Source organism: Calypte anna, chromosome 7 (assembly GCF_003957555.1).
Source record: "Calypte anna isolate BGI_N300 chromosome 7, bCalAnn1_v1.p, whole genome shotgun sequence".
Lineage (NCBI taxonomy): Eukaryota > Metazoa > Chordata > Aves > Apodiformes > Trochilidae > Calypte > Calypte anna.
The window spans coordinates 17,434,229-17,456,765 of NC_044253.1; the positions used below are offsets into that span (position 1 = coordinate 17,434,229).

Consider the following 22,537-nt stretch of genomic DNA (forward strand, 5'->3'; position numbering starts at 1 on the left):
GGGCACCACAGAAAAGAGTCTGGCCCCATCCTTCTGACACCTGCCCTTTAGATATTTATAAACATCAGTGAGATCCCTTCACAATATCCTTTTCTCTAAGCTAAACAGCCCAACTCCCTTAATCATCCTAGTGTCCCTGTTCAGGACTCTCTCCAGTAGTTCCTTGTCTCTCTTGAACTGGGGAGCCCAGAACTGCACACAGTACTCTGGGTGGGGCCTCACCTATACATGATGAAAGCACAGACAGTTTAGAAGAGCTATAACTAAAGATACATGAAAACGTCTGTCATAAAATGACATTTCTCAGCTTTTGTAATTGTGTAGTTTCTCCATTAATTGAACTGATCTAAGGTGTGGAAGGGTAGTGCACAGTTCTGAGAGGTGACAGGTTTAAGGATCAACCTCATTGCAACGCATCAGTCACAGTCAGTGTGTCATATCACAGGCTCTGTCATAGCTAGAAAGGGTCAAATTGGGAAGCTTTCCAAGACTTCAGGCTTTGGAATATCCTGGCTAGTGAGCTTTATCAGCATATAGGTGGAAAGGGCACTTTAGATGTTTGTTTCTGGTTTCTAAACCTTGGGCCTTTTTAGTCCCTCTAGCCAATACACCCTGAATTCCTGGCAACAGCTGCAGCTTCACTTTATATTCTGATAAGCAGGTTGCTGAAAATCAGTATTTCTAGCACCCATGGTATCCTTATTCCTTCCTGATGACATACCAAAAAGTAGAAGCCAAATGTCTTTGAAGCTGGTTTATTTCCTTTTAATATTGTTCAACTGCAAATACGTTTCAATGTGCAGTTCCCCTGTAAAGAGACAAAAATAGTAACAACTGTATTTATAAGAGTTTTTCATCAAAACAGATTTTTCCTGTGAAATATGCGCAGCAGGTGCTGCTGTGTGGTGAAGGTCATTTCAGCATGCGTTTGGAAAATAGAAGAGGTGAAATCCTGCGCTGAGTTGCTGAGCCCTGGTCTCTAAGGAGCCTGTGGTTTTCACATAAAAACATCACGTTTTTCTTACTTTTTCATCCTAGAGACATGATTTTTTTCTACACTGTTTGCTGATATTTTATTGCTTTACAAAAATAGTTTTGTGCCTACATTTTGGGTAAGCCATAAAATAATAACAAATATAATTAAAGAAAAAGAAATGTTATCTAGTTTATAAAAATATGACAAGCTTATTGTGCTCTGATTATAGTTTCATGGAATTCCACTGACTTTTGTGGCATCGCTCATTAATTAAGCCAACAGAAAGAGAACCCAGTGTATTTGTTTTAAAATAAACTTTGTCCGTTTACTGTTGGAACTCTGCAGTGTAAAGCTATCATAAGTTATTAGTATACGTTGGTTTGATGTCAAAAGAACATTTTATGCTAAGATGTTTTTTTATCCATCTGTTGTTTCCTATCTTCACCTCTTCACATGAATAAACTGCACTTTCTTAAATCAAATGACTTAGCAGTTCTGAAATACTGCAGGAATATTAATTACAGCACAGAGCAGCTGGGTGAGGAAGGGAGATAAGTAAGTATTATTATCCCTATTTTACAGATGGGGGAGCTGAGGCACAGAGATTAAGTGACTTTCCCAAGGCCACACAGCAAGTCAGTGGCAGAGCCAGGATTAGCGCTCGGGGACTTCCTGGATCCCTCTCCCATGCTTTAAGCAGTAGACCACAGTGCTCACTGGACTCAGCAAGCAACTCATTGCAATAATGGACAGTTCCGAGGACTCATACCTGGTCAGTGCCTCCACACATTTGTTTGCAGACTCCTGCAGTGTGTCAGTAAGGTTTGAATACCTCAGTCCTAGCAGATTTCTGCACTATGTGAAATTTCTGGCCCATATCACTTTCAAATGGGGTGGAAGGAAGAAGTGGTAAAATTCGGACATAAATATGCCATAGCTGTGAAAAGTTTTTAGTTTTCATGCCTTATTGAAACTGATGGGTGAAACTGCAGTGGGTGGGTTCATGGCTTTGAGGATGTTAACGTAGAGGTTGGTGGCTGCTTGGTATGTTCAAAATCATCCAGAGCATGAATTGTACCTTCCATGACTGTCTTAATGTTAGTCTTGCCAATTCTTTCAGCTTAAAACTCTAACGTATTGCAACACTGAATAATTTCATAGTTTTCCTGACATGTCAATGAAAAGGAGAGCATTACCAACTGAAATGAAGTTTCTAGCCATCAAGGGAAAGTGGAGTGGATCTGCTACTATTTTTACTTGAATTGCCATAGCACTTATCTCCGAATGAGATAGGACCTAATTGCACAAAACTATTAACAAGCCCTACTCTCCCTTCTCCTCTCTTCCAAGGAGGCAGTACAGGAATCGGAAATGACTTCTGACTGAATTCAGCATGACTTTTGTACTGGTGAATGCAAGGTGGCTTTCATACTGCTAGGAAGTGAGAGTTTACAGTGCAAGGCCTGTTTAATTGGACTTTGTTCAGAGTCTGATGAGTGAATTGGCAACACGACAATACTCCCAATTAAGCTGTTTTACCCTGTAAAATTAATGAAATAAATGCACTTCTGAGATGCAAGGCAAGGCTGAGACTTGCTGTGACATTACAGGAAGAGGAGGCAGTAAAGAAAAAGACTGCCAGAAGCTGAAAATTGAACACATGGGAAAGGAGAAGTCAAAGTGTATGAGCATATTTTGATTAATATTAATGAATTAATTTGTATTTAGTTTACTTGGATGATCTGTAAATGCTTTAAACTGTCCAGCAATTTAATATTTTCCCCAATGTAGAGTTTCCCCTAATATAAAGCTTTTTCAGGATCAATAAAATAGTGATGGCTATGTCTTATGCTAGAATAGCAATGCTTCTGATGTGGCTGTAACTTTGCCTTTGGCATCCTGCCTAACCACTCACTCAGGGGCATGGCATCAAACCAGCATAACAAACACATCCAGTTTTGTCTAATGGCTTAAAGTAACGCATTCATTTTACCTAAGATGATCAGATGTTTTCTGTGAATTATGCTGCCCTGGTACGTCTTAATGGATTATTAGTTAATTCTAAATTTTAAAAAAACTAAACAGTTTCAATAGAAGGCCTTCTCTCATTGTCAGATTTTAGTTACATGCTATTATAATAGGAAACCTCTAATAAAGACACAGTAACACTCTCGGTGTCTCTTTAACAGCCCAGATGCTTGGTGCTGACAAGTTCTTTGGATTTTTCTGTATAAAATAGCTACAGCATGACAGCTATTTTTAAAAAAAGAGAGGAATCTGAAACAAAAACTTGTATCCAGAATGCATGACATCCAGCTCCATGTATAAATAATTTTGCTTTGGGCATCTGCTTTTTAAGGGCAGGTGCTCATGTAGTTTAATTTCTTGTTAAATTTGACTGCATGTAGATATGTGTTGGTCATATAGAGCTACTATGCAAATCCTTTTGCTTCAGACTTCCATTGAGATAACAATTTATTATATTGAAATCAAGCAGTTGTAGTTCTAATATAATTTACTAAAACCCTTCCACTAATGACAAGTAAATATAAATTCATGATACACTAATTGATGTTTTTGTACAATTTATCCTGTTGTCCTTTTTTCTCATCATAATTTACTGGAAATCACATGAAATATAGGCTGTATTTAGAAGCATTTTTATGCAGTTGGTGTTGTCAAACTTACAGTGAAGCCAGGGTTTGCTTTAGCACAGCATCCAGTGCCCCATTGCTGAACTCCCCAAAGATTACTCCACTTAGAAGAGTACATATATAGTGTAGTACTGTTAAAATGCATGTATGACTACAGTATAAAATTAAACATGAAATATACGTTCCTGGGGAAGAATAGCTCTTAGCATGTGCTATCTGCCTTTTCTGTAATTACATTTGTGTGTTTGTAAAGAAAAGCAAAAGCTTTGCAAATCACTAGTAAGTGAAGACAATTGGTTTCATGGTAATAAACTTTTGGTTCTTATCATATTGTGACTATCATTTTCAGCTTTGCCAAAGTATACGGAGTGTCAGTTATTTGGGAATTCTTCATGGATCTCAGGATCCTGGTCTAAAGAAAAAAATACATATGCCATCCCTTTCTTCAAGGGTGCAAGTATAAAACTGCCTCAACCCGACAGTTATTCTCTCATCTCCTTCACTGTCCTATTGACTCATGTTTTTCTTAGTTCCCTTTAACCAGTGTTTACCCATCATCTTGCAGGTGTTAACAGCAAACTTCATACCTTAATAAAAATTGGTGCATAAGGAATAGATTTAATAAGGAATATTAAATTATCAATTTCTTTTTTGTTCCTGAGTAAATAGATAAATATGAAAAGCATTTTTCTTTCGTAGTGCTATGCAATCTTACTAATAGTTTCCAAATGCAAAGACAGTTACGTGTTCTTTTTCCTGTTTTGCAGAGAAATGATGAAGAAGCTGTTGTGGATAGAGGTGGAACTCGCTCCATTCTCAAAACACACTTTGAAAAGGAAGATCTAGAAGGTGAGAGATTATCTGTCTCTTTCTTCTGAAAGTACTGAAATGCAAATCTACTGTGTAAAATTACTGATTTGAACAGGGATGGAAAAGTGAACAAACGTAGAATCTCATAATTTAGTTTAAAAAGAGAAATATTCATAATATCTCACAGCGGTGCTGAGATGCAGGTGGTGGATGGAATTTGCTACTTTTCAGTGACCTGTAATTAATTCCTGTAAACATTTATGTATGACTTTAGGTAAGTCTTTCTACCTTAAAGTTTCCAAATATGTAAATGCAAGCAGGACTGAACATTTACTGCCTATGGCTTCTACACTTGCTTTGCATTTCTCATGTACTTGCCACATCTTCAGCTGAACAAAAGTGTTTTGGAATGTTACAGATGAGACAGCTACTTGATAATATACACTGAAGAGAACATGTAACATCACCATCTAGAAGGAAGTGAAAAGTTGTGAGAATTGTTTTGATATTGGCCATATAATTCAGGTAGTCTCTGAAAGTGTAACATTTAAATTTGTGGATCCCAAACTTACTCTCATGACTACTGTAATTACACTCTTTTATTTTGGTGTGTGACCTCCCCAAGTCATAATTGTTGGATGAAACTGAATTTCTGTTGCACATATGATATTCCATCTCTGAGACAGGAACTTGGTGATTTTAATTCTTAGCTTCTTGTTCTGGGACAGAGAAGGTTCTTGTGTTTGTTGTATGGAGCCACAGGAACTAGCCAAAAAAAAAAAAAAATACTAGTATGAGGGGTTTATTTCAATAAAAAAATCAGTTGCCTCAGGTCTAAAGAGAGGTATCTCCATCTATGTCTGAAGCTGAGCTTACTAAGTGCCTACCCATCAGTGTATTTTTCTTTTTTTTTTCTCCTCTGATATTGATTTTATGTTCTCTGCTGCACAATGGCTATATGGCTGATTTAATTCAACATGATATACAGCAGCTCCCTGTTATTGCTTCTCTCGTCAGTGCCTCAAAAAGCAGACATGGCTGCATTTTTAAAGAGGCCTGGCTGTGTCAGGTAGTCTCTCATAGAGGGGTGTAATATGTCATGCAGTATAGTGTGTATGGGGTAGGTAGCTCTTTGCTACCTAGAGTGGACAACTCTAAGCACATGGAAAATTAGATCTCAGGTAAGATATTTCCAGGGTGGTGTTTTGGGTCTTGGTGTATCCAGGGGTAAGTGGCTGACAACAACAATTTAGGACTCAGGCACAAAGCACCCTTTTTTTTTTTAACATTTCACTTAGTCTTCTGTAGTCTTCAATCCCTTGATCACATTCTTGGACAATGTGTCCTTGGAGGAACACCTGATAAAGGGTCAGGGCTCCCTACCTTCCTTTCTCCATGATACTGACTTACAGAGTTTTTATGAGAAGAGCCTACCCCAAAAAACATGCTTTTGCTGAGTCATTTTACTGATTATGTGAGTCAGAACACGACAGTGACATCTCTTTAATCTTTGCATCAATTTAAATTGTTTAGAACACTGAAAATTTCTGTAGTGAGCCAATGAGTCTGCTTCTCTTTAAAATCACACTGCTTGATAATGTTCTAATAAAACAATTCAATGTAGAATCCTTCATAATGCAGTTAGCTTTCTCAGTCAATTTTAATGTCCACTCTAAGATCAGGTCAGTGTGCCTTTAAATATGTAATCACTGTGTCCAGAAATACTCAGTGACATGAAAAGATTTGAAGAGATTGTAAATTTAATATCCAGTTACTGTTAATAGCACGTCCATTTATTTCACAGCACATCTAAGCACTCTTCCATCTGGAAGACTCACAAATGTCACTGGTTTATTCAATGTACATTGTATTGTGTTTTGCTGAAAACTTACCTTTTTTCTAATCACATAATAACTAGAAAATATGAAATCAGTTGCTAATTGCATAGCTTATTAAAAGTCATAATTAGATAAATATATGTATTATGTAATTAGTTCTATAAGAGACATTTAATTTGATTTATATAATTTATAAATAGCTAGTTACTGAATCTTCTAGCAAAGGCTAGTTTTGACAGCATTTAATTTTCAATAGCACCAAATTGGCAACATTTAAAAAACTGAAATTCATATAAATAACTTCAGGTCGTTTAGATCTGAAAACCAGTATTTAGTTTCATCAGGTTCAATCTTAAATTTTTAAGTATTCTGTTATATTTTAATTTTAGACTATTAGCATTCAAATATCAGACATACAGATTTAAATGTGTCCTAAAATGCCCATCTGAAATTTCCTGGCTCAGCAAAGAATTGTATTTGCATATTTTGAGGCAGCCATTGTGCAAATATAGTGGAAGTACATATCTTGCTGAAAGCATGAAAATATCATGGTGATTAATGCTGCCTGGAAGAACATCCACAAGACCAGAATTTTGCCTCAGTCTCTCTGAGTCAGTGTTTTGTTTCCACGAGCAGTACTATTTGGGGAGATGGGACAGGAACTGCAGTACTTACAGGAGCACGAGAGGTGTGGTGGTCATGTTAGTGCCTCTAATCATGTTTGCAATGTGTACTTCATATTATATCTTTTTACGTAAGCTTTTTAGTGCTTCAGAGGTGGATTATTTGCAGCGTTTTGCCATTCAGATTTCTAGCATGACTGATTTTTCCATGTAATTAGTTTTTCCTGAGCTTTAAGGTCAAGATCAGCCACTAATATGGAACAAGTATTTTGTCTAACTTCCATTAATAAATGAACAGAGAAATCAATTCTAAAAGCAAAACAAGAAGCCTGTCTCCCCTGGTTATAAGCACACATTTTGCATGTTATGTTTCAATGTGTTTACAGACAAAATTCCTATTAAAATAAATACGCTTTGTTTTTATCAGTGGTGAAATTTATAAACGAGAACTGGGCACTAATTCTGGTTACTAAAGTACTTAATTGGAAAAGCACAGGTTGTACATGTACCTGTAATGGAAGCAGGTAGGCAGGTTTTCATAAACAGATGTGCACATCAGCAAACAGTTGGACTCAGCTTATTCCCTGTTGTCTCTGGCTGTCTGCCATTCAGTGCCTGTTCACTAGTAAGTTTCCTGACAAAATGGATATACCTACTTTTTCTCTCATAAATGCAAAATATTTGGATTCATCTGTACATGTCTGGAGATCTCAGACTCAGATCACATACTGAGACTATGCTGAGATATACAGAAAGTAAATGTGCTCTGACTGAGGCCATTTGCTTATGCCCACTGTATCAGCTCAGAGTGAAAATGACTGTTGCAGGGCTGTCCTTGCTAGAGGTGCTCAGCTGCAGATCCTGCATTTTCATGATGGAATTTCAGAACTGCTCTGGGTATTACTGTGGCAGTGGATATTACTGAAGCAGCGTCAATAGGGAGATGGTTGGAGGCACAATTGCTAGGTGGAAGTCCAGGCATGAAGGGGGATGAATTCTGGCTCTGTTGGAGGATATTTCAAAATGACCCTTTGTTCAGAGAAATCTAAGATTTCGCTTAGGCCTTTTTAAAAATACATTTTATCTGTCTAAGTGGTGTGGGAAAAATTGTCGCATGGGAAATCAAATTTGCCATCTTTCATGTCTCTCAGGTCACATAAAACACTGCATCCACTATATAAATCACTGTACATCAGAACATGCATTCTGATGTTTTTGACAGGGTTTAGACATGGACTGATTACTGAAAGTCACAAAAGACTTCAAGCTAAATTAGGAAATAAAGATCACTACTACAACACTGAATCCTCAGCTTCTGCATCATATTCAAACAATAAACCAAAAATTAATTTGAAGTGTTAAGTGTGCTTGTAGAGATGTATTGTATTTAATGACCTGTATGAAAATTTATTTTGATGGTAGGTGTCCTGCTGACAAAAAAGAAGTGAAATCCTCTTTTAAAAATGGTGATTTTATTTATTGTATCTTTTTAGATTTGTTTCAGCTTGTGACAGTACTTTGAAATTTTTATTATATGCAGTTATGGTTCATATATGAAAAACCCATTGTGGTTAAACTATAATCACCATATGTATTATTTTGTAAAAATCTGAGTGTCTACAGATATTGAAGCAGGCTTTTATTCTCGGAGGTGGGACATTCTTTATAAAAATAATGGAATAGTGGATCTGTCCCCTTCTGACATTATTTACCTGAAACTTAATAGGACCTAGCAGTTCACAGGGCTGAAAAACATAACTCTTACTAAGCTGATAGCTTTGATTCAGCCTTGCCCTGTGTAGAAGCAAGTTAGCTACAAATTTTGCTTGTCCAGATAGAAGCATTGACCAAGGTCTCCCCTCCCTTTGGCTACCACAGTGCTACAGCCTATTGCAAGTCATTTGTTACTCTGTCAGTACCGATCCTCTGCTCCAGCCTTCTTTGCTTCTGGTTCCCTTCTGCTCATCTAGATGTTCAGTGTGACCTAGCTGCTCCTTACTGCAGTGTTTATTAGACTTAGAAGGGTAGTACATAAGCTGTGGAAGTGAAGAGCTGGCAGGAGATTTGAGCTAGTCTGTGCCTTTAATGTCAGATGTATTTGTATAGCTGTAGGTCTCTACAAACAGGTCTCTTAAAAAAGAACCATTTTGGCTTTACGGGCACAGAATTGTCTCATTTTGTTGTCTACCAGGTATTAGATTCTCTAGCTTGTTCTGTTTGTCATTTGTAAGGTACATCTCTCTGTGGTGCCTCTCATCTGCTTTTTATCTCCTTTTTCCTGTGTCTCTCAATATTCCTTGAGATCTCACTTGCTTTTCTCCTGAGCTATGCTTACACTCTTGCTTTGACAATTGCCTGCTTTGGTCCCTTCCCATGTCTCATGTCTGTGGGAAGGAGGTAAACCTTGAAGATTCATCAGTAACTCTGCAGGACATTTTCGCAACATGTTTTTGGAAGTTCACATGAAGAATAATGAAATAATGAAGCAAACACGTTATCACATAGTGTTGGCTGAATTCCAGTCTTTTGTTAATCATCAGCTTTGGGTTTTGAAGTTTGACTTTAGTCTGAGCTTCACTTACAAGAAACCTTTTCAATATTTGTGGGGACTGAAATTTTCAAATATTTCAACTTTTGAAATTATGATAAGTAAAATTGATATAAACCAACTTGCCATTCTTGGAGAAAGCCATAAAATTGCATGAGAAGACTGAAACACTCACTTTTAAAAATGCAGTTGTGCTAGTACTGAGTTTGCATTTTTGTTTTGTTACTAATTTAGAAATACAGGTCAAATTCTTCCCTCCAATAACCACAGCTTCACTTTCTGTCAGTGGAAAGTGTGACTGTGTCTGAGAGGGTTCTTTTACTTTCAGTTTCTGCTGATACTTTGTTTTCCTGTTGTCTGGCAAGGTCTGAGACCTGATCTTATGTAGGACCTCTGGACTCATCTGGAGCAATGTAGTGGAGGGAATGAAGATAAATGCACTTAAGAAGGCTTATTAGCCCGTCCACATGCCAGAAAAATGTTATGTTAAAATGAAAAATTTGGTGGGAGGGCAGTGATTGATTTGGGCTCCTTAAAGGGCCTTAAAGTTAACTACTTTAGTGAGATGCTCTTATTCTCCATATCAAATATGGCCTTAATGCTTTCTTGGGCCAGGGATATTTTTAGTATTTATATTTTCTGTCATAATTTAACCTAGAACATAAGTTACATGTATGATCTAAAAAAACTGTGAAGGCTTTCTTGTCAGTTCCTCCAAATTATAACATGGCAAAAAGGTGAAAAATGACCCTTGAGCAAACCATTACCACAAACAACAACATGAACAGTTTAGAAATTATTGCTTTTGTCCCCTCTGCTGTCTCTTTAGCTCCCCCTCCCTCCTGCACTGCAATAACAAATCATGAGTCATGTACTCCTTCTTTACTCCTACACAATTCACCATAATCACTTTTGCTCCAATAAGGAAAAAGGCAGTTTTTAAACTCTGCATTGATTGCTGGTTTTCTATCTGTACCTCACTGTCAATTTTGAGAGGATGGAAAATTGCATGTGGTTCAGCTCTAGCTGGCAATACATAAAAGAGGCTTCAAGACCCTGAGTATTTTCCAGAGGAGGGAGAAACACCCCCCAACCCTCCCAAGGTCAGCGGTCATTTGAGGCTTGGCTTGAACCATTGTCAAAATATACTCTCAAGCCATCTTGACTTTGCAGTGTGTTTCCTTAGTAGGTCACAAAAGCCTGTATTTGCTCTTCCTGGAGATATTTCAAGACCCATCTGTTCCCCTATCAGCCCCCATCCATCATGCCCAAGAGGAGGGATCTGAAAGCCTTGGTCTCGGCAGGTTCCTAAAGCAGATTTGGGTCATTCTGGATGGAAGGCAGCACAGGGAGGTGTACCCTGAGCTCCTGGCACTCACGCATGTTCGAGTCCAGGACAGTCTCATTTTATGCAATAGGCACCAAATTGCCTGGCTCACTAAGAAGCTCTTGAAAGGACCTGCTGGAGTCCTACATGCCTGGTGTAACATGGAAGTCTGTGAAGTTTCTGCTGATGGGGAAGTGGGGAGATGAACTTGTTCCTTATGTGTGTTCTTCCTACCATATAGGTGTGTGTTTTCTATGCTAAAATTGAGTTTGGAAGGAGAATGGGAGGCGCTAGGGCAAAAATGTCTGTACCATTAGCATTCCATTAAAAAGACCCTAATTTCCATAAATTAAGGGAAACATTTGCAATTCTTTTCTCTCCATCTTCATTTTCCCTAGCAGTGCCACTGCATGATGCCACTGCATGCCCTAGCATGATCCAGTCATACAGGTGGAATTTGTAGAAGTTCATAAGTTGTCATAAAGCACCATAAATTATAATAGGCTGTATTTTTTTCAAAGCTCTATAAATCCCACCACATTTCTTTTCCTTTACGTTTATTTAATAGATAAGATAGGTAGAGACAAGCTTCTGTTTTGAAGGCCCAGGATGACAGACTCTGAAAACCATTTTTAGATGTTACATCTGTCATTTCCAAGGGCTATGCAGAAAATTATTTGCTTTGTGGAGGTTTACTTTTTACATGATTAATTTGTTATTGAGTTCTTAAAATAAAATTTAGGTCCAAGAAAGAATATCTTCTTTGCAATATAGTAAACCCAAGCAACTCTTCTTCTTAGGTTTTATACTAAAGAGCAGCTGAGCTCAAGTCCTGGAGTCAGCCCTGGAAATTAATTGAATTGTGAAGCTGAATCTGTGTTTCCTGATGCAAGTACAACCTGAACACTGAAGTGCACAAACACAGGATAAGCACGCCCACTTCTGTCACAAAGCAACCAGAATGCATTAAATTACTAAATTAAGAAAGCAATCTATTTGTACTCCTGGAAGTCATAGTCATAGGAAGGGTAACCCTATTCCTTTAAAAATGTTCTTTTGGTTTTATTTCTACCCATGGAAGAGTAATAGAAAGTGTTGAGTACTACATTACTGTGGTCCTTCAGTATCTTCTTAATGAATACTTTTCATGGAATAAATTTTTCCTTCTTTCATGTACAATCAACTATAATATATTTGAAATACACCAAAGGCTGCAGCTGTCCTTAAATAATTTCTTGGGTTGAATATAGTAAGCAAGAAGAAAGAGGTATTTAGAAGATAATTAAAAAAATAAAGGAAAGATTTCAACTTCTGGCCTTTGCTTTAGAAAAATCTCTTGACTCTAGAAGAATAGTCTCCCAAAAAGTCATGCTTCTGCTTTCTAGTATCCCAGGTAAAGTGAAGTTGAAGAATGAACTAGTGTGATGTCCAGAGCCTTTTCTCTGCTTCTGCAGAGAATTCCTGTCAGCCCTGGATTTCTTTGATGAGTAGTGACAAATGCTGCCTTGCTCTGTTTTCTGCCCCTGCTGGGTTCCCCATGAGATTAGAGATCACTTGCTACCTTAGTTTTGATGTTAGTGACCTTTTTCAGATGTTTGACACTGCTCGATGATTACAGCAAAGCAGCAATTATCCACTCACTGTGTTATGCTCATTTCAAGGAGAAAATAAATGTTATTTGAGATGAGTAATCTGGACTGTGTCTTTCTGCTGAGTAAATGTAGGAGATCTGCCTGTAGTGAGTCATGATTCCTGTTTTTTGGTACTTCTTGCGCATTTCCCTTGTGCTCTTCCCCTTCTAAATGCTTTATTGTGTTCTGATGCTGTTAGCCCACAAATCTTTTGGGCTAAATCAGCAACACAAAATTCCTTAGTCTCAAAGGCTCAAAGATGGTGGCAGCCAGGGCAATGTGAAACTTCTTAAATATTTAAAAAAAATAAAAAAGAGGAAATGAAAACACCCTAAGCTACCAGCAAATGTGTTTATGATGTAAGCACATAAAGTTGTGTAGGAATATTTTTGTCTTGGTTCCATGGTGTTTTATTGGTTTTGTTCATTCTGTTATTTTTTTTTTTTTCCCTTCAGTAAATTTCCCACAAGAATTCTGTCAGGTTTGGCTCATAAATAGCAATGAGTTTTGTAAAGTTCCTGTATACACAAAGCAAACAGCAACTTTACCAAATGTTCAGTGCAAAGAAATCCATGTGTCTCTTCAAATCACTGTTTTGGAAGACATTTTACAGAACACCTGTCTGGCTTTAGTGAAAGTTCACACACAGAAATGCAAATTTTACGGAAAAAAAATCTGTCACTGCATCATAAGGACATCAATACTTCAATTTTTTTTCATGTATTAAGGTTTCGTATATCCATGCCAATAAATCGTAATTTTGTAATCAGTAACATTATGACTATTAAAATTAGAATAATAAATATTATACAGTTACACGATTATAATAGTTATTGTATCATCAATGCATTTATGGCTATTAATATTGTTATTATGTTGCCATAGCCCCTTCTTAAAAGGTAACTTTTTTTACCTATAGGCCACCGAACATTGTTCATTGGGGTTCACGTGCCACTGGGTGGAAGAAAAAGTCACCGACGCCATAGACACCGTGGACATAAACACAGAAAGAGAGACAGAGAGCGAGATTCAGGATTAGAAGATGGGAGAGAGTCTCCTCCTTTTGGTAAGATACATTTTATTTTTGCATAGATCTTTTAAAAATAAACATCAATAAAATTATGCATGCCCTGTCCTTGGCTTGGACACAATTAGCAGTGGAGTTTTGGAGAACTCACCAGAGCCTCTCCAGTCACCACAAGAGAACCAAGATTTGGTCAGCTGATGGGCAGCAGCCAGCTACAGTCAATACATGAGAAATCTCAGAAATTTCTACCACTGTAGGAGGCTGTCCCTGAGTGTTCTTATAAGGTGTACTGCCACCACCACTGAAAGGGAGTAAATGCTTTATGGCACCGGCTGCCCTCAGTGAAGGATCTGGACTATTTTCCCCTAAAAAGCAACACAGAAGAGTTGTGATTCTTTACAATCAGTTATTTAATAATGTTGATGTGATTGAAATCACAGTGTTTCATCAGATTTGAACTGTGATCCAGATTGTGTTTGCCTTTTTCCTTACAAGACACTGTGCTTGCCATCATGAGATGAGTCTGCTGAGGACTTGAGAGTAAACAGGAAAAAATACCTTTCAGTAAATGAACCTGATACAAAACTCCTAAAATTTTCAAAATTTTAAATTAAAAAACATTACAGAAAACAGAAAAAAGGTAGTAATGAGTAAATTAGTCAAGCTTTGCCTCAAGACTCATGAGAATATTATTTGCTGTTCAGAAATAAAAAGCACATATGCTGATTTGTCCAAGGCTGTCGCAAGTGTTGAAAGTATAAAAGAAGGAGATATAGAAAAGCAGCTTGTCAGTGTGCAACAGAAGGATGTTTTTAAATCATTAGGGAAATGTGCCAATATAATTTCAGGTTACAGCATAATAAATACAATACTTTCTGTTAATCCAAAGTGTGGATTGTGTATGTAGATAACTTTGGAGCTAGTAGATTATAAGTGCTGATGGTTAAATATATTTTTAAGAGCTTGAAATACTGGAATGGTTCATAATGGATTTTAAGTTAAGACTTTTTCAAACTTAGTAGATATGAGTTAATATGAGTTACGTTTCGAAGACTGAACAGTGAAGAAAAAATTGGCTGTGATGGTTCTGTCTGGAATGTTTTTCAAATGTGCAGAGACCCAATAATATATTGAAACTGGTTTCTTGGAAAACTACAAAGTTCATAAATTATTAAAGCAGTTTTCAAAAAGAATATGCATATATACATATAATGTCAGATTAAGAAGAAACAATTGAAAGTAACATTAACCAAGAAGTGAGATATCTGAAACTATGAAGCAATGTCTTCTGTTGAGTCATCTGGTTTTATTCAAGTGCCAGTATGTGACACATTTTGGCTGAGAGCTTAGCTCTGTTCTTTCAACTTCTGGAGTCCTAGGCTTGTGTCCTTCCTAATGACAAAAATAAAAAAAAAAAAAAAGAAATTAACTGGTTGAATCCATCCTTAGTAGTATTTGACAGTTGTGCACGCAATAAAAGGCACAAGGGAAAATCAGCCTATGTTCAAGAGTGTTTCAAGAATGGAATGTCAGTAATACAAAACAGGGAATTTTGAAGCGCATTTGTATGTTGGTCTTCACACCACTTGTCTATGGGCATACTTGTTTGAAATAAGTGCAGGACTGCACTTTTGTAAGCCATGTGTTCACTTGTAAAGGTATTGTAACTACCAATTAAAGGATATGTATGTCATGTCACATAAATTAGTACTTTTATAACGCCCAGGAGGTATGGTATGGGCCAGAAACATGCAAGTCTTCTCTGGATCCAGAATGCTGAAAATACTCTTCAAAATGGTTGAGTGATAACAGTTCAAAAGGAGGCAAAGTCTGAATATTCACTCCTGAATATTCAGAAATATCTGGAAATACCCATTTTTTCTACCCTGAAATAATATCTAAGTAATAAAACTTGAGGATTTTTAGCCTTGGATATCTGACTTCTGGCAGTCTGACCAGAGAAACAGATTTTGACAGAGCTTTGACATCTCTCCCTCCAGGAAATGTGGCAGTCCATAGACAACAGCGAAAGGGATTTGTCTTATGACGTGATGGAGGCATTAGGTACACTCAAAGCAGGCAGACAAAATCATAGAGAGATTAATTGTAGTCTGCATCTACATTCTTGCTTTTACTGTTGATTTTCCTTAGAGCAATTTCAGACAGGTTGTGCTGCCTAGGAAGAAGCATTGCTTTTAGTGAGAGTATAAGCATAGTTTTTCTATGCTTTATTTACACAGGGAGAGCAACAGACACTTCCCACACTAAATCTGCATCCACTAAACCCCAGTAATGCTTCTTGGCTCTCATTCCCCGTGACCATAAGATTATGAGTACCCAGAGGCCGAACAAAGTTGCAAAGAAGACAAATCCTATTCTTGACACCTAACTTAATATGAGGGACTGTGCTACCTAAGTGAGCAGGTCCAAAATAGTCAATTTATGAATCATTCTGATTTAATTGATCATGTAGAAATGCTTGGCACCCTGTCACCATATACCCCTTTTAACATGTTTCTTTTGAATAGTAGGAGGCTGTATTCTTCAGAACTGGGGGGGAGGAGGAGAAAGAAAAAACATTCAGTGAGCAGGTGCAAGAAGAAAGATAGAGAAAATAAGTACTGTGAGCTCAGCTGATTGAAAACAGTGCTTTGAAGTAAGAAAACTACGTTAGGATTTTATGATACAAGAGAATAAATTAGCAGATTTTTAAGCACTGAAGGATGAATAGAGGTATAATAAAAAACAATGGTGCAACAACTAAATAATATAGATGCTGGTACAAGTAAAGGCCTGAAATATTCATGAAGTGCTCCAGACTGCTTAGTTAACCAAGCATGGACTGAAGCATTATTTTTGTCATTTATAACTGCATATTTTTTAACTTCATCTGTGAAGTGCCATCAGGTGAAGATCTTGATCTGCTGTCACTGTTCGTAGAGCTGTGAGGCTGTGCAGGCCCTGCTCAGAGTGGACAGGTGTGACCTGGTTGCTATCCAGTTAAAAACAATTTATTTAGCAATGTTCTTTGTAACAGCATGGCTAGAAAACACCTGTACTCAATGTAATGCCCATGGCTGGAAGCTTCCTGATAATCCTTTTGAATCCTGCCTGGGAAAGCTTTACCAGCTACTTTTAAAGGGAATGTTTGTGCAGAGAATAGATTTCTTTAGAATATACCGATGGCAGCTCAGAAGCTATTTTAAAAAATTCTACTGGGACTTTTCAATTAAAAATTAATTCGAGTGTTCTCAGTGTGCAGATCCAGAGGTTAATGTAATATGTAGCCTGTGTAGTTAGTGGAATAAAAAAGAGAAGGGTCCTGTCATTTGGGGGCACAGATCAGTTAATCAAGTTTGTATTTGTTTTCTCCACACCTGATTATCGCTGTCTGTGTATTGCCTCTTGATGATATGGGGTTGTACAAGATGTTTTCATTTTGCCATAATGATGTGCCTTTTGAATTGCATAATTTGCAGATTACATGACTTGCTCATGGAGAAGCTTTTTTTGATAGTAAGCTAAGCCATTTCAAGATCTAGATTTCTTTCATCTTGCCTCATATTTTTTGGAAGGAAAGGAGAAATCCAGTGAAACGATGCACCCTAGTTAAAAATGCAATAATGCTAATTGCTATATTGAAGAGGTTTACCATTCCCAGATGAAATGCTGCTGTTGTAGTTATGGTAATTAAGGAAAGTAAACAAGTTTCATGCCTGGTTTAAGCTTCCCCCCACAGCATTTCTTGTGGGGCAGGTATCGTGGCTGCTCTGTGAACTAAAATTGTGGTGCAAATTAAATCTGGTTTAGCAAAAAAAGTTGTTTCTAGTCTAGAACAGGTCCTTGATGCTGTTTTCTGGGAAGGTGATGGGTGTCAGCCACAGCAGGGTGCAGGGCCACAAGCTGGCTGGGACTGCTCCATCAGTGCTGCAGGTCATGGTGGCACTGGAGGTCTGCTGCAGATTTTTCTTCAGTGGTTGGGTTGCACTTCCTTGGTATGAATGTGGTTTTTAGTGGCAATTTTCTGTGTTTTTTGATGTCTGTCTTTTGATTATAGCCTTTGAAATATCTCTCTTTGACTTAGACTTATAAGTCAAAGATATTTATATTTCTGTTTTGCAGTGGGGTGATAAAGGAAGACTTTGGCTCTCAGCAGGGTAGGGTGTCTTTAAGGATAGGTTTTGTGAGGGTGAACACAACGGTGAGGATTGTTCAGTGGTTTCTTTTTAGTCTCCTGTGGTGTGTTCTAGGACTAGACACTGTTGGGGCTTGTGCAATGGTTGGTTTGTTCTTTAAAGAAATCTGTCTTTAATAATCTCTAGTTCTAAAGAGGCTTAAATTTGTAATTCATGATATTGGATGTGGCAAGGGAAGCTGAGCAGCCCTGGAGGTGAGCCTGAAAGAGAACTGTATGCAGAGTTCATGAGAGGCTATCTGAAGGTAATGCAAGGGAAAAAGGGAATTTCTCTTGGTTACCAGAGGGGCTTGAAGAAAGAATAATGAAAGGACTCAATTTACTGTATTTGGTAGCTAACCTCAGATCTCAAAGGTGTATTATTAGGGCAAATTTAATTATTTGTAAAGAGTATGGCTGTTAAGAGAATTCTACCCTTAACTATAGGATTTGTCTGCTGAAGGGTAAACTTGGAAATTTGCATCTCTGGGCAGCTGTGGAACAGATTGCAGCAAATCTGGATTAAAATAATGTATCATAATTGCAGTTTTAAGAGACTGGCAAAAAGAAGAGAATTGAAGTTTGGGAATCATCCATATTGTCAAATCTGAAAGATAAGATTATTTGTCATAGCTCTGAGGTGATGAAAACAACTCATGTGAAGAAAATGCAGGGAGTGCTTCTGGGAACCAAGATTATATGTATAAGGACAAAGTGCCAGAGGAGCAATCAAGGAAATATTTTCTTCCAACCTAACACATGTTTTCTAAGGTCTGTGAAGAGATTTTCAGAAGTGTGCTGTATGTCTGTTCACTATTTTATGTGTAACTTAGTAATGGAAATTTTGTTTTCATATTTACCATGTTTTCTAATTTAAAAAAAAGTAATTTATGATCCCAGCCTTTACTGAACAAGGTCTAATCTGCACAGGAAGGAGTTAGGGAAGAGCTCCTATCCACCACTTACTTTATGGGAACAATCAGGTTTGTCTGTATGTGAAATTATACTTTCTTTTCTGTGATACTTCGAATTTTCCACACCATCTTACCTTTCTCTGAAAAGAGGTGTAGCACAGCTGACATCCGATAACACCAGTTCACTCCCTGTCAGCATCCCATCCTGTGCAGCGAGCAATCAAAAAAATCCAAAACTTTTTATATTTAATGTTAATTCTAATATGACTGTAAAAGAGCATGAGATGTGATAGATCTTATTTGTGCTGTTCAATGTGTTTTATGTACTTTTGTAATGTAAATTTTATTGGATTTTTTCTAATGTAGAAGTAATTTTTCACCCCTACCTCCACTGACCCCAACAAGAATTATGAGCCTACTAATACTACCCTTAAATACAGCTTCTCAAGAGGCTTAGAAATACAGAAGCCTGTTCTGACAACTGAGATAGCAGAGTGTTATCAGAAATACAATTTTGTACCCTTTCTAGAATTGATTATCAAGAGCAGGGGATAAAATCTGGAATAAATTTTGTATGCACCTGAGGCTGTATTTCTGCTTGTGGTATGGCTCGGGCAGATTTTTGTGCCATTCTACCTGATGGCAGCACAGTTTGCCTCAAAAAATCCTGGCAGGCACTGGGGAGGAGATGTGGGTCACCCAGAATGGTAAAGTACAGCAGGTTATTAATGAGCTGTATGTCATGTGGCTGCAGGGTGACTTTCTGCAGCACACAATACCAGTGTGAGTCTCTGTTTTTGACAGCAGTGTATTCACCAGGTCTTAATCTTTACCTTTTTAATAGGTTAGTGGAGTTAAACAGATGGTTAAACCTGTAATGCTTGGGTTTCCCATATATACAATGAGTCTGAAGTGTCAGAGGTAGTCTAGATGTCTGTGAGTGCTACTTGGATGACATGAGCAAAAACCCAGAGAAATCCAGGTTTAACACAGAGGCTGGCAAGAGGCTCCCATGGGTTGGTGGAGCCACAGCAGAGAGTTGTCTCAACTTCTCCTGACTGTGACAGCTAATTAACCAAGCATAGGTGGGTTTTGATGATTCTTCTGCTCTAGCCATGTATCAGACGTGATGCCCAGGCCCACAAGGTTCTGGAAGATGTCCTGAGCTGGTGATGAGCCATTTACTTGAGAGAATCATCAGCTGCCTAGTGTGGAACTTTAAATTTGTGTTGCTTCTACTGTCTCTGTCCTCTGATATTAAGCAAAGGAGGTGATAGAAATACTAATGTAACAAACTAGTCCTACTGATTTAATTTTTTTTTCAGCTTAATCTAGGTTACTTTCAGTGCTTTCTAGAAATAGCAAAAAAAAAAGGTCTTTTTTATTTATTTTCATGTTGGCTGTATTACTTAAAGTAGGGATAGATACATTATATTCAAGCCAATTTCTGTTTTTGTATACTTAAAAAAAATAAAATTGGGTGTCCTAGTTTGCAAATATTATGCTTCTGTACTGAGGATTAAGTTATCACAGTTTGACAGTCAGCAACTGAAGTATTCTTTCATACTGTTTTTGAATCACAGATTACTCATTTTCCATGTAACACACTAATGACATACTTGGTATTTATTACTTATGAATAGCAGCCACATCCATCTGGCTCACATGAGTAATCCTGTTAACTCAATTTTTTTAAGTAGAACTAAGGGATCTGATTTTTTTAAAAAATTGTGTTACATCATAGAATGTCATGGTTAGAAAAGACCTCTGAGATCACCAGGCTAAGCCATCAACCCAGAAAAAATCCACCATGCCTGCCAGAGCATGTCCTGAAGTGCCACATCTCCATAATTTTGAATACCTCTAGGTGACTCCACCACCTTTTTGGGCAGCCTATTCCAGTGTCTGACTACTTTTTCAGTAAAAAAATTCTTTCTAGTCTAAAATCTAGTCTAAACCTCCCCTGGTGCAGCTTCAGGCTATTTCCACTAGTCCTATTGTTATTTACTTGAGAGAAGAGGCCAGCACCCACCTCACTTTCAGGTAGTTTAGAGCGTGATAACATCTCCCCCCCTAGCCTCCTCTTCTCCAAACTAAACAATCTGAATTCCCTCAGCTGCTTCTCATAGGTCTGGTTCTCTAGACCCTTCACCAGCTTTGTTGTCCTTCTTTGAACACATTCCAGCAACTCAGTCTCCTTGTAGTGAGGGGCCTAGAGCTGAATACAGTACTCAAGGTGAGGCCTCACCAGTGCTGAGCATTGGGACACCATCACTTCCCTTCTCCTGCTGGCCACACTATTCCTCATACAGGCCAGGATGCCGTTGGCCTTCTTGGCCACCTGGGAACACTGCTGGCTTATATTCAGCTGGTTGTTGAGCAACACCCACAGGATAAGCAGCTTTCTAGCCACTTTTCCACAAGCTGTAGTATTGCCTGGAGTTGTGACAGAAATGCAAGACCTGGCCCTTGGCTGTGTTAAATGTAGTATTATTGGCCTCAGCCCACTGATCCAGCCTGTCCAGATCCTTCTGCAAAGCCTTCCTGCCATCACACATATCAACACTCCCAATCAACTTGATGTCATTTGCAAACCTGGTGAGGAAGCATTCAGTCCCTTCATCTAGATTGTTGATCAAGATGTTGAAAAAGACCAGTTCCAAAACTGAGCCCTGGGTAACACCACTGGTGAACCATCTACCAACTGGATTTTAACTCTGTTGACTACAGCTCTCTGGGCCTGGTCATCCAATTGGTTTTTAATGCAGTAATGAGTACACCTGTCTGTGCCATGAGCTACCAGCTTCTCTAGGAGAATGCTGTGGGAGGTGGTGTTAAAAGCTTTACTAAAGTCCAGGTAGACAACATCCACAGCCTTTACCTTATCCATTAGGTGGGTCACCTTGTCACAGAAGGAGGTCAGGTTGGTCAAACAGGACCTGCCTTTTGTGAGGCCAGGTTAGATGGGCCTGATGCCCTGGCTGTCCTGCACTTGCCACATGAACATGCTCAAGATGAACCTCTCCATAATCTTCCCTGGTACTAAGGTCAGTCTGACAGGCCTGTAATTTTCTGATCCTCCTTCTAGCCCTTCCTGTACATGGGCATCACATTAGGAAGCCTCCAGTCATCTGGGGCCACCCCTGTTAGCCCCGACTGTTGATAAATGATGGAGTGCATCTTGGTGAGCTCCTCTGCCAACTCCCTCCGTACTGTTGGGTGGAGTGGTCCTATTATTTAATTCTCTTAAGGTTTTATCCTTGCAATAAAATTATTGTACTATAAAGCAAACTTTTTTTCTTTACAATTTCTAGCTCAGTGTCTGAAAATCAAGCTGTAGCTTGTAGGGTTCATGTATCAATTCCAAGTACAGCAGCAAAGAAAGAGAGCCATGATGTAGCAGCTAATTTTACTGGTGTGTTAGCGAGGAAGAAGAATTTACTGCATATTTTTCATTTATATAGATTCTTCACTGTTGTCAATCAAGTAGCTGTATGTTACAAAGAGGACCCAGGAAGAGCACATCAGAGCATTAAGGCATTTCCTTGTTGCTACTCACCTGACTTTAAGGGATTTATGATTCTCTGTTTTCCTGCCCACACTGAAAGCATGTATGTGCATGAGTATCATAACTGTCATAAAACTGCAGTTCTGCTGTACAACACTACTAATTTACTACTTAACAGTAGCTGTAAATCAGTTCTAGTGCTGATTTTGTCAGGAGTACAGGATGTTCTTGGCAATGCTTATTCTCAGATTCTCACTGCAGTCCATCTCTTTAACCAAGTAGCTTGTTTTCCATATCTGTCAGTAGTCACATGCACTGGTTCTTTGCAAGTTTGTATTTGCTTGAATTTTGTCCTTCTGGGAAAGAGTCATAACAATTTTCACACTGCTTGACCACTGTGTACTTTTGAATCCCAGATAAAATCTTGATGTTTGGATATACTTTACCCTTCTCTAGAATGTACCAGCATGAGGATATGGGAAAAAAATTTTTAAAAAGTAGATAGGA

General features: G+C 38.1%; 1 protein-coding gene across 2 annotated transcripts in view; it reads left to right on the plus strand.

The window, feature by feature from the left end:
• The window catches only part of SLC4A10 (solute carrier family 4 member 10), a 112,707-nt gene that overhangs the window by 21,349 nt on the left and 68,821 nt on the right, over positions 1-22,537 (plus strand). The window contains exons 2-3 of one of the 2 annotated variants that reach the window (XM_030454755.1): positions 4,398-4,479; positions 13,327-13,473. In XM_030454755.1, coding sequence (XP_030310615.1) covers positions 4,398-4,479; positions 13,327-13,473 — 229 coding nt within the window. Of the gene's footprint in view, positions 1-4,391; positions 4,480-13,326; positions 13,474-22,537 lie in introns of those variants that run through there. The other variant, XM_030454756.1, reaches the window with a different exon arrangement.